The 15,291-nt window shown below is 47.7% G+C and overlaps 2 protein-coding genes across 2 annotated transcripts; one reads left to right on the forward strand and one right to left on the reverse strand.

The window, feature by feature from the left end:
* The first annotated feature begins 1,103 nt into the window (after positions 1-1,103).
* On the forward strand, positions 1,104-6,766 carry LOC139254088 (uncharacterized). Its single transcript, XM_070873632.1, has 3 exons — positions 1,104-1,289; positions 5,727-5,912; positions 6,704-6,766. Exons 1-3 carry the CDS (start codon positions 1,104-1,106, stop codon positions 6,764-6,766), a joined length of 435 nt encoding a protein of 144 aa, XP_070729733.1.
* Positions 6,767-10,651: 3,885 nt separating this feature from the next.
* On the reverse strand, positions 10,652-11,150 carry LOC139254083 (histone H2B 1.2-like). The gene has a single exon (XM_070873629.1). It carries the CDS (start codon positions 11,147-11,149, stop codon positions 10,775-10,777), a length of 375 nt encoding a protein of 124 aa, XP_070729730.1. The 5' UTR covers position 11,150; the 3' UTR covers positions 10,652-10,774.
* Positions 11,151-15,291: the final 4,141 nt, after the last annotated feature.

Below are 15,291 nucleotides of genomic sequence, written 5' to 3' on the forward strand. Positions count from 1 at the left end.
TCTCTCTGGTGCTGTACATGACGGTGTGGCACTGTGACTGAGCGTAATATGGGAAACTGATACCAAGTGTAAGACTGATAAAGTGTGTGTATCTCTCTCTATCTTTCGTAGTGCGGTACAGGAATGTCTGATACTAGTATTGAGCGTAATATGGAGACACATCTCTGGGTGATGAGCATGGGATGGATAGGACACTCGTTACTGTTGAATGTCGCTCAGTTTAGGAGGCGAGAGACAAAGAAAGGCTGGAGGGACGGTGAACATATAATTTATATTTTCATACTAATCAAACATATTTCTGCATTGGAACAATATAACCACTTAACTGCAGATATGGGTTAAGCCAGCCACTGCTGTGATTGGCTCCTGCCCCTGAATCTGGGGAACAGATATTGTGAGGAGCGCCGGCCTCAGAGTGTTTAACACTTACTGAGCTGGGAAACTACAACTAACCCCGAGAATCGGCAGCACAGGCCGAGCGGAGAGGTAACCCTGTGCTGGGAGCTGTAAATCTGGGACAGTTTGTGCTGTGAATGTGCAGATGTGAACATTGTGTGATGAGAGTGTGTTAAAGGGGCGGCCCGGTGAGATTAATGTCACTGTGTTTGTGTGTCCGTCTCATCGCCGGATTCCAGAGTCCCTCTTGTGTAAAATTCAAAGATTTCCCTGTCACAGGATCGCCCTGCTGCCCTGCTCAGGTCTAAAGTGGGAATTAAACGTCAAATTTGATGTGATTTCAAATTTCAATCGAAAAACAGACAAAATGTCCGCGATCGGGTGAGAGAGCGCGATCAGTGCAGCAATGAAACGGGTTTAAATCCAAATTGCTGTCTTCAATTCGGATGAAACTTTCTCGACAACAAACATCCCGGTGTTCGGGACAGAAAGAGGCCAGTCTGGGAATCTGGAGGGCCCGGGTTGAATTGGAATCGGACAGTTAATGAGGAGAGAGAAACACAGAGAGGCTGGAGGGGCGGGGAGCTGACAGCAGGATGTCTCCGCCCCGTCCGCTCGCTGCCTTTAAGTTGCTCTGTGCCGCCGCCTCCCGTTTCATTTCTGACCGAGCTCTGACTGTCAGAGAGATTTTCCACAGAGTCACCGACATGACTGACACTGCAGCCGCCGAAACCGCTCCTCCTGCCGCCGCAGCTCAAACCAAGGCTCCCAGTATGAAGAAGAAGGCAGCTCCCCGCTCCAAGCCAGCCGGTCCCACGTTGGGCGAACAGAACCTCAAGGTTGTGGCCGATGGCAGCGATCGCAAGGGGATGTCCCTGGCCGCGATAAAGAAGGCTCTGGCGGCCAAAGGCGTGGATGTGGAGAAGCGCGGGTCCCAGATCAGGTTCAGTATCAAGAGGAATGTAACAAATGGCTTCCTGGTGCAGACCAAGGGTACGGGCGCCTCGGGCTCCTTCAAAGTCGCTAAGAAGGAAAACCAGGGGAAAGTGGGAAGGAAGGTAAAGAAACCAGCAGCCAAGGCTCAGCAGTCCGGGGAGCGTCGAGAGAGACGTACTTGTGCAGCTCCAGCTGAGAGAAGTCAAAAAAGAAGTAGAAAGAAATCAAAAGGTGACGTCACAGCCAACGTGGTAAGTGATTGGCTGCTGATTGGTGAGTAGTTTTTCTTTTTCTTTATTAGTCAGTAACTTTTAACATTGTTGTCGGCAATTTAAGTGTATCTAAGGGTTAAGTCATGGCAGGACAGCTCGGTCGTGTGATATGCTCCTCCTGTACCATGTGGGAACACGGGGACAACACCAGTGTCCCTGACGACTACATGTGCGGGAAGTGTGTCCACCTCCGGCTACTGACGGTCCGCGTTGCGGAGTTGGAGCTGAAGGTGGATTCACTCTGGAGCATCCACGATGCTGAGAATGACGTGAGTATCACGTGTAGCGAGTTGGTCTTACCGCAGGAGAAGGGTCCACAGCCAGCGAGGGAATGGAAGACCTGCAGGAAGAGTAGTGCAAGGAAGGTAGTGCAGGGGTCCCCTGTGGTCATCCCACTGCAAAACAGATACACTGCTTTGAGTGCTGTTGAGGGGGATGACTCATCAGGAGCAGGCAGCAGCAGCCAAGTTCATGGCACCGTGGCTGGCTCTGTTGCACAGGAGGGCAGGAAAAAGAGTGGGCAAGCGATAGTGATAGGGGATTCAATTGTAAGGGGAATAGATAGGCGTTTCTGCGGCCGCAACCAAGACTCCAGGATGGTATGTTGCCTCCCTGGTGCAAGGGTCAAGGATGTCTCGGAGCGGGTGCAGGACATTCTAAAAAGGGAGGGAGAACAGCCAGTTGTCGTGGTGCACGTTGGTACCAATGACATAGGTAAAAAAAGGGATGAGTTCCTACGAAATGAATTTAAGGAGCTAGGAGCTAAATTAAAAAGTAGGACCTCAAAAGTAGTAATCTCGGGATTGCTACCAGTGCCACGTGCTAGTCAGAGTAGGAATTGCAGGATAGCTCAGATGAATACGTGGCTTGAGCAATGGTGCAGCAGGGAGAGATTCAAATTCCTGGGGCATTGGAACCGGTTCTGGGGGAGGTGGGACCAGTACAATCCGGACGGTCTGCACCTGGGCAGAATCGGAACCAATGTCCTCAGGGGAGTGTTTGCTAGTGCTGTTAGGGAGGAGTTAAACTAATATGGCAGGGGGATGGGAACCAATGCAGGGAGATAGAGGGAAACAAAAAGGAGGCAAAAACAAAAGACAGAAAGGAGATGAGGAAAAATGGAGGGCAGAGAAACCCAAGGCAAAGAACAAAAAGGGCCATTGTACAGCAAAATTCTAAAAGGACAGAGGGTGTTAAAAAAACAAGCCTAAAGGCTTTGTGTCTTAATGCAAGGAGTATCTGCAATAAGGTGGATGAATTAACTGTGCAAATAGATGTTAACAAATATGATGTGATTGGGATTACGGAGACGTGGCTCCAGGATGATCAGGGCTGGGAACTCAACATCCAGGGGTATTCAACATTCAGGAAGGATAGAATAAAAGGAAAAGGAGGTGGGGTAGCATTGCTGGTTAAGGAGGAGATTAAGGCAATAGTTAGGAAGGACATTAGCTTGGATGATGTGGAATCTATATGGGTAGAGCTGCAGAACACCAAAGGGCAAAAAACGTTAGTGGGAGTTGTGTACAGACCTCCAAACAGTAGTAGTGATGTTGGGGAGGGCATCAAACATGAAATTAGGGGTGCGTGCAATAAAGGTGCAGCAGTTATAATGGGTGACTTTAATATGCACATAGATTGGGCTAACCAAACTGGAAGCAATACGGTGGAGGAGGATTTCCTGGAGTGCATAAGGGATGGTTTTTTAGACCAATATGTCGAGGAACCAACTAGGGGGGAGGCCATCTTAGACTGGGTGTTATGTAATGAGAGAGGATTAATTAGCAATCTCGTTGTGCGAGGCCCTTTGGGGAAGAGTGACCATAATATGGTGGAATTCTGCATTGGGATGGAGAATGAAACATTTAATTCAGAGACCATGGTCCAGAACTTAAAGAAGGCTAACTTTGAAGGTATGAGGCGTGAATTGGCTGGGATGGATTGGCGAATGATACTTAAGGGGTTGACTGTGGATGGGCAATGGCAGACATTTAGAGACCACATGGATGAACTACAACAATTGTACATTCCTGTCTGGCATAAAAATAAAAAAGGGAAGGTGGCTCAACCGTGGCTATCAAGGGAAATCAGGGATAGTATTAAAGCCAAGGAAGTGGCATACAAATTGGCCAGAAATAGCAGCGAACCTGGGGACTGGGAGAAATTTAGAACTCAGCAGAGGAGGACAAAGGGTTTGATTAGGGCAGGGAAAATGGAGTATGAGAAGAAGCTTGCAGGGAACATTAAGACAGATTGCAAAAGTTTCTATAGATATGTAAAGAGAAAAAGGTTAGTAAAGACAAACGTAGGTCCCCTGCAGTCAGAATCAGGGGAAGTCATAACGGGGAACAAAGGAATGGCGGACCAATTGAACAAGTACTTTGGTTCGGTATTCACGAAGGAGGACACGAACAACCTTCCGGTTATAAAAGGGGTCGGGGGGTCTAGTAAGGAGGAGGAACTGAGGGAAATCCTTATTAGCCGGGAAATTGTGTTGGGAAAATTGATGGGATTGAAGGCCGATAAATCCCCAGGGCCTGATGGACTGCATCCCAGAGTACTTAAGGAGGTGGCCTTGGAAATAGTGGATGCGTTGACAGTCATTTTCCAACATTCCATTGACTCTGGATTAGTTCCTATGGAGTGGAGGGTAGCCAATGTAACCCCACTTTTTAAAAAAGGAGGGAGAGAGAAAACATGGAATTATAGACCGGTCAGCCTGACATCGGTAGTGGGTAAAATGATGGAATCAATTATTAAGGATGTCATAGCAGTGCATTTGGAAAGAGGTGACATGATAGGTCCAAGTCAGCATGGATTTGTGAAAGGGAAATCATGCTTGACAAATCTTCTGGAATTTTTTGAGGATGTTTCCAGTAGAGTGGATAAGGGAGAACCAGTTGATGTGGTATATTTGGACTTTCAGAAGGCGTTCGACAAGGTCCCACACAAGAGATTGATGTGCAAAGTTAGAGCACATGGGATTGGGGGTAGTGTACTGACATGGATTGAGAACTGGTTGTCAGACAGGAAGCAAAGAGTAGGAGTAAATGGGTACTTTTCAGAATGGCAGGCAGTGACTAGTGGGGTACCGCAAGGTTCTGTGCTGGGGCCCCAGCTGTTTACACTGTACATTAATGATTTAGATAAGGGGATTAAATGTAGTATCTCCAAATTTGCGGATGACACTAAGTTGGGTGGCAGTGTGGGCTGCGAGGAGGATGCGGTGAGGCTGCAGAGCGACTTGGATAGGTTAGGTGAGTGGGCAAATGCATGGCAGATGAAGTATAATGTGGATAAATGTGAGGTTATCCACTTTGGTGGTAAAAACAGAGAGACAGACTATTATCTGAATGGTGACAGATTAGGAAAAGGGGAGGTGCAAAGAGACCTGGGTGTCATGGTACATCAGTCATTGAAGGTTGGCATGCAGGTGCAGCAGGCGGTTAAGAAAGCAAATGGCATGTTGGCCTTCATAGCAAGGGGATTTGAGTACAGGGGCAGGGAGGTGTTGCTACAGTTGTACAGGGCATTGGTGAGGCCACACCTGGAGTATTATGTACAGTTTTGGTCTCCTAACCTGAGGAAGGACATTCTTGCTATTGAGGGAGTGCAGCGAAGGTTCACCAGACTGATTCCCGGGATGGCGGGACTGACCTATCAAGAAAGACTGGATCAACTGGGCTTGTATTCACTGGAGTTCAGAAGAATGAGAGGGGACCTCATAGAAACATTTAAAATTCTGACGGGGTTAGACAGGTTAGATGCAGGAAGAATGTTCCCAATGTTGGGGAAGTCCAGAACCAGAGGTCACAGTCTAAGGAAAGGGGTAAGCCATTTAGGACCGAGATGCGGAGGAACTTCTTCACCCAGAGAGTGGTGAACCTATGGAATTCTCTACCACAGAAAGTTGTTGAGGCCAATTCACTAAATATATTCAAAAAGGAGTTAGATGAGGTCCTTACTACTAGGGGGATCAAGGGGTATGGCGAGAAAGCAGGAATGGGGTACTGAAGTTGAATGTTCAGCCATGAACTCATTGAATGGCGGTGCAGGCTGGAGGGGCCGAGTGGCCTACTCCTGCACCTATTTTCTATGTTTCTATGTAAAACTCCAGTCAAGAAACCAGCAGCCAAGAAATCTCCGGCCAAGAAACCAGCAGCCAAGAAATCTTCGGCCAAGAAACCAGCAGCGAAGAAATCTCCGGTCAAGAAGGCGCCAACAGTAAAAAAGACAGCGAAAGCGGCGGCTAGGAAGAAGGCGGCGGCGGCGAAGCCCAAGAGCCCCAAGAAGGCCTCGGGCGCAAAGGTGAAGGCGGCCAAAAAGGTGGAAAAACCGAGGGCCAAGGCCAAATCAGCAAAACCCAAGAAAGCAACGCCCAAAAAGTAAATAAAAAATTCAACTTGTAAACATCTGAACCCAAAGGCTCTTCTCAGAGCCACCCACACCTCAGAAAAGAGCTGATCCCCGAATCAAATGACCCCTGTCCCGGGGCTGGGCTCAGATTTCAGACAGAAAACATTGAACATGAAGCCAGGATCCCTGGTGACTCGCTGACATAGGCTGCACCCACCCCTCCCCCAGTGTCTGCAATAAAACACACAGAGAATGGGATGTCCGGCCCGGGCCTCACTGTAACTGGGGATGTGTTCGGCTCCAGTCTCAGTTCCTGGTCATTGTCATTTCACAGATTAAGGGGGAGAGTCTGAGAGGGTGATACTGGCGGAGATACCCCGCCTCACAACTCAAACCCTAAACACCACATTCTCCAAATCAGCTGGAATAAGGTGTTTGTAAACTGCTGAACCCGTCTGTGAGAGGAAGTGTGGGGAGATTAACAGGGAAGGGGCTGTATATAGGCGGGAATATTCGCGATTGCTAATTTTAACGAGACATTTAAAAGCTTCTGGTTTCTGGAAGCTTTGAATATAAATTCCGAGTCTGTTTCGGTTCTATTGTGGGAAAATGTTTTGAAATTGGCGGCTGCAGAAAGCTGGAGGCGGAGCTGGAAGATCAGAGGCCGCTCTCTGCTCTGTCTGTCAATCTTGACTATGTCTCCTCCCCTTCCCGCCTCTCTCACTCTGCGTTTTCTCAGTCAGGTCGGCTCCGGCTATATAAAAAAGAGCCGGGAGGAGCTCGCGTCTCATTCAGCGGCTGTTTGAGTGAAGAATCATCATGTCTGGTCGAGGTAAAGGAGGCAAAGGACTGGGTAAAGGCGGAGCCAAGCGGCACCGTAAAGTGCTCCGTGATAACATCCAGGGCATTACCAAACCAGCCATCCGCCGCCTGGCTCGCCGTGGCGGTGTCAAGCGGATCTCGGGCCTGATCTACGAGGAGACACGCGGGGTGCTGAAGGTTTTCTTGGAGAATGTGATCAGGGATGCGGTCACCTACACTGAGCACGCTAAGCGCAAGACGGTCACTGCCATGGATGTGGTGTACGCTTTGAAACGGCAGGGCCGCACTCTTTATGGATTCGGCGGCTAAATAACTCGACCTTTTCCCCCAAATACAACACAAAGGCTCTTCTAAGAGCCACCCACCGCCTCACAGAGAGAGCAACGACCTGGGGATCGGAGCGCGGACAGTTTGGTTGGGAAATGGTTTCGGCTGTTTAATTAATGGAAAGAAAGATTTGGATTTATATAGCGCCTTTCACGACCAATGTCTCAACACCAATGAAGTACTTTGAGAGTGTAGTCGCTGTAGGAATATGGGAATTAAATATTTTACAACTATTGTAAATATGAGAGATCAGAAACTCCGGCTGACAGTCATAATTACCGGGCGGGATACACAGTCTCCTCACATAATTCCTGTCATGTGAGGTTTCTGTGTGAGAATCGATTAAATGGTATGGCACTGGCGGGATCGATGCGGGACTTTGTGTTTACAGGAAGCAGTGACCGGGGATTTATTCCCGCCCTGTACAGACCGATCAGGGAATAGAACATAATTCAAACCGGAATGTTACAGAGAATGGGATTGGTGACTTATAATGGGGCACAATCGCCGTTATAAAGAGCGGATTCTTAAATTGCTGGCGGGAAATTAGATTTTATTTAATCTCTGTTGGTTGATCCTGTGAAATTGGCGGGCTTTTTGAAATTAACGAACTGTCAGTTTCAGTTCAGCCAATCAGGGCCCAGTAATCCCCGCCCTTCATTTTCACTCTCGGTGCTTGGGTCAAACTTGATTGGCTGGAGCCTGACCGCCAATCACATCCCCGGGGCGGACCCTCACACACTTTAAAAGGAGGCCCCAGAGGCCGTTCTGCATTAACAATCTATGTGTCCCAGATTGTGCTGAGATCCGTTCAGGAAAATGGCCAGGACCAAGCAGACAGCGCGCAAATCCACCGGAGGGAAAGCTCCTCGCAAACAGCTGGCGACCAAAGCGGCCCGGAAGAGCGCTCCGGCCACGGGTGGAGTGAAAAAGCCTCATCGCTACCGACCCGGCACCGTGGCTCTGAGGGAGATCCGCCGCTACCAGAAATCCACCGAGCTGCTGATCCGCAAACTGCCCTTCCAGCGCCTGGTGCGGGAGATCGCTCAGGACTTCAAGACCGACCTGCGCTTCCAGAGCTCGGCCGTCATGGCCCTGCAGGAGGCCAGCGAGGCTTACCTGGTGGGGCTCTTTGAGGACACCAACCTGTGCGCCATCCACGCCAAGCGAGTCACCATCATGCCCAAAGACATCCAGCTGGCTCGCCGCATCCGCGGGGAGCGCGCCTGGACTCCCCCTGCCTCGGCTCGAAGCTTCGGCACTAAGTGCAACAACGGCTCTTTTCAGAGCCACCAAATCAGCAAAGGAAAGAGCTACGATCTCTTGTAACCAAAGCTTCGTGTTCATTAATCCATTGTAGGGACGGGCAGAGTGCGGTGGACTGATTACTGATCGTGTGTTCATATACCAGCTCCCTTCACATGGGAGTTATTGACGATTAATTAATGAGCCCTTTAATATTTTCAGAAACTGACATCGGCTTTGCGTCGCTCTGACCTCGAGTTCCCCGGGGCAGAGCGCAGATTTCCCCATTCGGCGTTGTCGGAGAATGGGGGCAGGCAGATCTGGGAAGGACTGCAATTGACCCGGGTCCTGTGTGTGTACATCGCTCGCTGATGCAGTGCGGTCTAAACTGACCGGCTTAGCAGAGAAATACACAGCCCGGGAACGGCCGGAGCTCCCGAGAACAGAACCAGCATTCAAACTTATTTCACACCAGACCAGAATTAAACTAGGCCCTTTTATTACTACATTAATTCATCACCGACGACTCTCTAGTTTTCAGACAGATTAAAGAATATTTAAAGAACCGGTAGCGGTATTTATACAATTGTTGAGTGACAATTCGCTGTTAACAGGAAGCGTGTATGTGTGAGCAGAGAACCGTAATGCAGATACTGGGAACTGAAAACTCTCATACGGATAAGGGGTAAGCCATTTAGGACTGAGATGAGGAGAAACTTATTCATTCAAGAGTTGTTAACCTGTGGAATTCCCTACAGCAGAGTTGTTGATGCCAGTTCGTTTGATATATTCAAGAGGGAGTTTGATGCGGCCCTGAAAGCTAAAGGGATCAAGGGGTATGGAGAGAAAGCAGGAAAGGGGTACTTAGGGAATGATCAGCCATGATCTTACACAATGGTGGTGCAGGCTCGAAGGACCGAATGGCTTACTCCTGCACCTATTTTCTATATTTACAGGTCTAAAACAGGCCCATCTATCGGTACATGAATTAAATGACTGACTGCATTAAGACAGTAAGCAGCCCTTTCAAAGATACTGTGGGTGGCTCTGAAAAGAGCCTTTGGGTTATTAGATTAAATCTTGTCCGCTTTACTTGGTCTTGGACGAAGTGGTTGTTTTCTTGGGCAGCAACACAGCCTGGATATTAGGCAGCACCCCACCCTGAGCGATGGTCACCTTTCCCAGCAACTTGTTGAGCTCCTCGTCGTTGCGGATGGCCAGCTGCAGGTGTCTGGGGATGATGCGGGTCTTCTTGTTGTCGCGGGCCGCGTTGCCGGCTAGCTCCAGGATTTCAGCGGTCAGATACTCGAGCACAGCAGCCATGTAGACCGGGGCTCCGGCACCCACACGCTCAGCGTAGTTCCCCTTTCGCAGGAGCCTGTGAACACGGCCCACAGGGAATTGCAGTCCGGCCCGGGAGGAGCGAGACTTTGCCTTGGCCCGAGCTTTACCGCCAGTTTTTCCTCTTCCAGACATTTCCACGGTCCACAAGTTCAGACAAGAATGAGAAACTCCTCCCACATCTGCCCTTCTTATAGCTTCTGGAGGGATGCAGGGAACGAACTTGTGATTGGTCGCTCTGCGGTGGATTTCATTGGTCTTTTCCGCTGACCAATCATCGTCTGTTTAGCCCGCCAATGGAAAGACGGCGAAAATTACTGTTCGACTTCCAACGAATCTTCAATTTCAAAAAACCAGCCAATAATTTTTACAATGCGGATTAAATTAATAAATTCACCATTAGCCAAAGATTTCCAAACACTTTTTATTTCCTATTGCCGTATTCTATATTGCCTTCCAAATTCCAGGGTGTTACAATCAGGTTTAAATTCGGGTTCAGTTTCAAACATTCTGTAACGGAACACATTCCAGCTCAATCTTTGTACAATTTGGGAATCACAGATCATGGATCGATCCTCCGCACAGGCGGGAGTGAGACCAGAACTGGGAGTCCTTCTGTGAAAAGAGAAGAGGGACACATGGTTCCAAATCTCTGTTCTGGTCTCTGTAAGAACTCCCAGTCTAGGCTGTTGCACTCGGAATCTCGGATTAATAAGCGGGTTGACCCGAACTAGAATTTTTTTTATATTGTAAAGGGCTTGAGAATGAAGTCTGAGTTTCATCCTCTAAAACAAGATCATAATTAATTGGCAGGCGACCAGGGACAGTGTGTACAGTTTATTGGGAGGAAAATTCATCAGCGAAGCTAAGGTTGAACCGGATAGTAAAACCGCTATCTGAGAATTCAAATCTAAATCTACAGCTGGAACTTTAAATGTCATCACACTTGCTCAGAAAATAACGACAGTAAATTGAGTTTAAAGGGTGATGCGTTTGTGCAGCTCTTTCAGAAACGTTGTGGGTGGCTCTTAAAAGAGCCGTTGTGTTTGGGGTTTGTTCTGTCAGGACAGCGTGGAGTTTTACTTAGAGCTGGTGTACTTAGTGACCGCCTTTGTCCCTTCCGATACGGCGTGCTTGGCCAACTCCCCGGGCAACAGCAGGCGCACGGCGGTCTGGATCTCCCGAGAACTGATTGTGGATCGCTTGTTATAATGGGCCAGGCGGGAAGCCTCACCCGCAATGCGCTCGAAAATATCGTTCACAAATGAGTTCATGATGCCCATGGCCTTGGAGGAAATGCCAGTGTCGGGATGAACCTGCTTCATCACTTTGTAGATGTAGATAGAGTAACTCTCCTTCCTCGACTTTCTGCGCTTCTTGCCTCCCTTCGGTGGTGTTTTCTTAACTTTCTTGGCGCCTTTCTTGGAAGTAACTGTTTTCTTTTCCTCAGGCATCGTCTTGTTCGGTCCGGTCCAGATATGAAAAAATTTCAGCTCGGAGCTCGCATTATATAGGCAGCTCCACAGCCCGCCCACAGCCCTATGCTAATGATGGATAGGTGAAGGCAACGATTGTGATTGGTTCATTGGCTGCGTTGTCAATTTCCATTGTTCTGTACCTCTCATTGGTCTCTTTAAACATCCAATCAGATTTACTGCTCGCCACAATCTCAAATTCTTGAGTTAGGTCATCAGTTCCATCCCCTCCCGAGCCATACTCTTCTTTATCGATCGAGATATCTACATGTTCGACAGACATTGACCCGTTTATAACCGAGATTGTCTGAGGGTCACTTCTGGTCAGGATTTGGAAGTCCTTCTATGAGGGCAAAAGACCCTCACTGTCCTTCCGCCCTGATGCTGCCTTCCTCCCACCGTTTAATTTAACCTTTCTTATCGGTCACTGCTGTAACTACATTAGTTGTTTCAGTATTACCTTCACCTGAAATATGCCATACCTTCTGTGCTGTAAAGGGCCTATTTCCCTCAGCACAGGAGGCATACATTTAAAGTAATTGGTCGAAGGTTTAGAGGGGAAATGTCTTCACGTAGAGGGTTGTGGGGGTCTGGAACACACTGCCTGAAAGGGAGGTAGAGGCAGAAACCCTTACATTATTTAAAACTACTTGGAGGTTCACTTGAAGTGCCGTAACCTGCAGAGTTACGAACCTAAAGCTGGAAAGCGGGATTCGGCTGGATAGCCTTTTGTTGGCCGGCACGGACACGATGGGCCAAAGTGGCCTCATTCCGTGTTGTAAGCTTCGACGATAAATGTCTATAATTCTGAAACTAAAAGGATATTCCGTCCATCGTGCATATGCTGATTTAAAACATATAGACCTTGGCGAAAAATATATATCTATACAGAACAAAATGTTAATCAACTATCTCTCCTTCCCCCTACTGCGAGGCAGTGGGTGCAACTTAGTAGAGCCTTTGCTTTGTGCTTGGGGGAGAGGGACACGTTGAATCCAGCGAGTGCGGCCCTGCCGTTTCAGAGTGTACACCACATCCATGGCAGTGACCGTCTTGCGCTTGGCTGCTCAGTGTAGGTCTAAAATGACCGGCTTAGGAGAGCAATACACAGCCCGGGAACGGCCGGAGCTCCCGGGAATAGAACCAGCATTCGAACTCTCAAACCAGACCAGAATTAAACTAGGCCATTTTAACAATCGCTGACTCAGATGAATACGTGGCTTGAGGAGTGGTGCACAAGGGAGGGATACAAATTTTGGGACATTGGAACCGGTTCTGGCGGAGGTGGGAGCAGTACAAACCGGACGGTCTGCACCTGGGCAGGACTGGAACCAATGTCCAAGTGGGAGTGTTTGCTAGTGCTGTTGGGGAGGAGTTAAACTAATATGGCAGGTGGATGGGAACCGATGCAGGGAGACAGAGGGAAGTAGAATGGGGGCAGAAACAAAAGATACAAAGAAGCAAAGTAAAAGTGGAGGGCAGAGAAACCTAAGGCAAAAAGCAAAAAGGGCCACATTACACCAACATTCTAAAGGGGCACAGAGTGTTAGAAAGACAAGCCTGATGGCTCTGTGCCTCAATGCAAGGAGTATTTGGAATAAGGTAGACAAATTAACTGTGCAGATAGCAGTTAACGGGTATGATGTAATTGGCATCAGAGACATGGCTACAGGGTGACCAAGGCTGGGAACTCAACATCCAGGGGTATTCAACATTTAGGAAGGATAGACAGAAAGGAAAAGGAGGCGGGGTGGCATTGCTGGTTAAAGAAGAAATTAATGCAATAGTAAGAAAGGACATTAGCTTGGATGATGTAGAATCGGTATGGATGGAGTTACAGAATACCAAGGGGCAGAAAACGCTAGTGGGAGTTGTGTACAGACCACCAAACAGTAGTAGTAAGGTTGGGGACAGCATCAAACAAGAAATTAGGGATGCATGCAATAAAAATACATCAGTTATCATGGGTAACTTTAATCTACATATTGATTGGGCTAACCAAACTGGTAGCAATGCGGTGGAGGAGGATTTCCTGGAGTGTATTAGGGATGGTTTTCTAGGCCAAGATGTCGAGGAACCAACTTGGGAGCTGGCCATCCTAGGCTGGGTGATGTGTAATGAGAAAGGACTAATTAGCAATCTTGTTGTGCGAGACCCCTTGGGGAAGAATGGACATAACATGATAGAATTATTTATTAAGATGGAGTGTGACACAGTTAATTCAGAAAAAGGGTCCTGAACTTAAGGAAAGGTAACTTCGATGGTTTGAGACATGAATTGGCTACAATAGACTGGCAAATGACACTTAAAGGGTTGACGGTGGATAGGCAATGGCAAACATTTAAAGATCACATGGATGAACTTCAGCAATTGTACATCTCTGTATGGAGTAAAAATAAAATGGGGAAGGTGGCTCAACCGCGGCTAACAAGGGAAATTAGGGATAGTGCTAAATCCAAGGAAGAGGCATATAAGTTGGCCAGAAAAAGCAACAAACCTGAGGAGTGGAAGAAATTTAAAATTCAGCAGAGGAGGACAAAGGGTTTAATTAAGAGGGGGGAAATAGAGTATGAGAAGAAGCTTGCCGGGAACATAAAAACTGACTGCAAAAGCTTCTATAGATATGTGAAGAGAAAAAGATTAGTGACGACAAATGTAGATCCCTTGCAGTCGGATTCCGGTGAATTTATAATGGGGAACAAAGAAATGGCAGACCAATTGAACAAATACTTTGGTTCTGTCTTCATGAAGGAAGACACAAATAACCTTCTGGAAGTACTAGGGGACCGAGGGTCTAGTGAGAAGGAAGAACTGAAGGATATCCTTATTAGGCGGGAAATTGATGGGATTGAAGGCCGATAAATCCCTGGGGCCTGATAGTCTGCATCCCAGAGTACTTAAGGAAATGGCCCTAGAAATAGTGGATGCATTGGTGATCATTTTCCAACAATCTATCGACTCTGGATCAGTTCTTATGGACTGGAGGGTAGCTAATGTAACGCCACGTTTTAAAAAGGGAGGAAGAGAGAAAGAGAGAAAGCGGGTAATTATAGACCGGTTAGCCTGACATCAGTAGTGAGGAAAATGTTGGAATCCATTATTAAGGATGAAATAGCAGCGTATTTGGAAAGCAGTGACAGGATCGGTCCAAGTCAGCATGGATTTATGAAGAGGAAATCATGCTTGACAAATCTTCTGGAATTTTTTGAGGATGTAACTAGTAGAATGTACAAGTGAGAACCAGTGGATGTGGTGTATTTGGACTTTCAAAAGGCTTTTGACAAGGTCCCACACAAGAGATTGGTGTGCAAGGTCAAAGCACATGGTATTGGGGGTAATGTACTGACGTGGTTAGAGAACTGGTTGGCAGATAGGAAGCAGACAGTCGGGATAAATGGATCCTTTTCAGAATGGCAGGCAGTGACTAGTGGAGTGCCGCAGGGCTCGGTGCTGGGACCCCAGCTCTTTACAATATACATCAATGATTTGGATGAAGGAATTGAGTGTAATATCTCCAAGTTTGCAGATGACACTAAACTGGGTGGCGGTTTGAGCTGTGAGGGGGATGCTTGGAGGCTGCAGGGTGACTTGGACAGGTTAGATGAGTGGGCAAATGCATGGCAGATGCAGTATAATGTGGATAAATGTGAGGTTATCCACTTTGGGGGCAAAAACACAAAGACAGAATATTATCTGAATGGCGGCGGATTAGTAAAAAGGGAGGTGCAACAAGACCTGGGTGTCATGGTTCATCAGTCATTGAATGTTAGCATACAGTTACAGCAGGCGGTGAAGAAAGCAAATGGTATGTTGGCCTTCATAGCTCGGGGATTTGAGTATAGAAGCAGGGAGGTCTTACTGCAGTTGTACAGGGCCTTGGTGAGGTCTCACCTGGACTATTGTGTTCAGTTTTGGTCTCCTAATCTGAGGAAGGACATTCTTGCTATTGAGGAGTACAGCGAAGGTTCATCAGACTGATTCCTGGGATGGTAGGACTGACATATGAGGAGAGACTGGATCAACTGGGCCTTTATACATTGGAGTTTAGAAGGATAAGGGGGGGATGTCATAGAAACATATACGATTCTGACGGGATGGGACAGGTTAGATGCGGGTAGAAT

Source organism: Pristiophorus japonicus, unplaced genomic scaffold (assembly GCF_044704955.1).
Source record: "Pristiophorus japonicus isolate sPriJap1 unplaced genomic scaffold, sPriJap1.hap1 HAP1_SCAFFOLD_532, whole genome shotgun sequence".
Taxonomy (NCBI): domain Eukaryota; kingdom Metazoa; phylum Chordata; class Chondrichthyes; family Pristiophoridae; genus Pristiophorus; species Pristiophorus japonicus.

Bases quoted from the DNA above. Each gene is read 5' to 3' on its own strand.
- LOC139254088 (XM_070873632.1), top strand. From the start codon at position 1,104: ATGACTGACACTGCAGCCGCCGAAACCGCTCCTCCTGCCGCCGCAGCT. The intron at 1,290-5,726 runs GCTCTGGCGGCC...ACTCCAGTCAAG, and splicing joins CCCTGGCCGCGATAAAGAAG to AAACCAGCAGCCAAGAAATC. The intron at 5,913-6,703 runs GTGAAGGCGGCC...TTTCTCAGTCAG, and splicing joins AGAAGGCCTCGGGCGCAAAG to GTCGGCTCCGGCTATATAAA.
- LOC139254083 (XM_070873629.1), bottom strand. From the start codon at position 11,149: ATGCCTGAGGAAAAGAAAACAGTTACTTCCAAGAAAGGCGCCAAGAAA.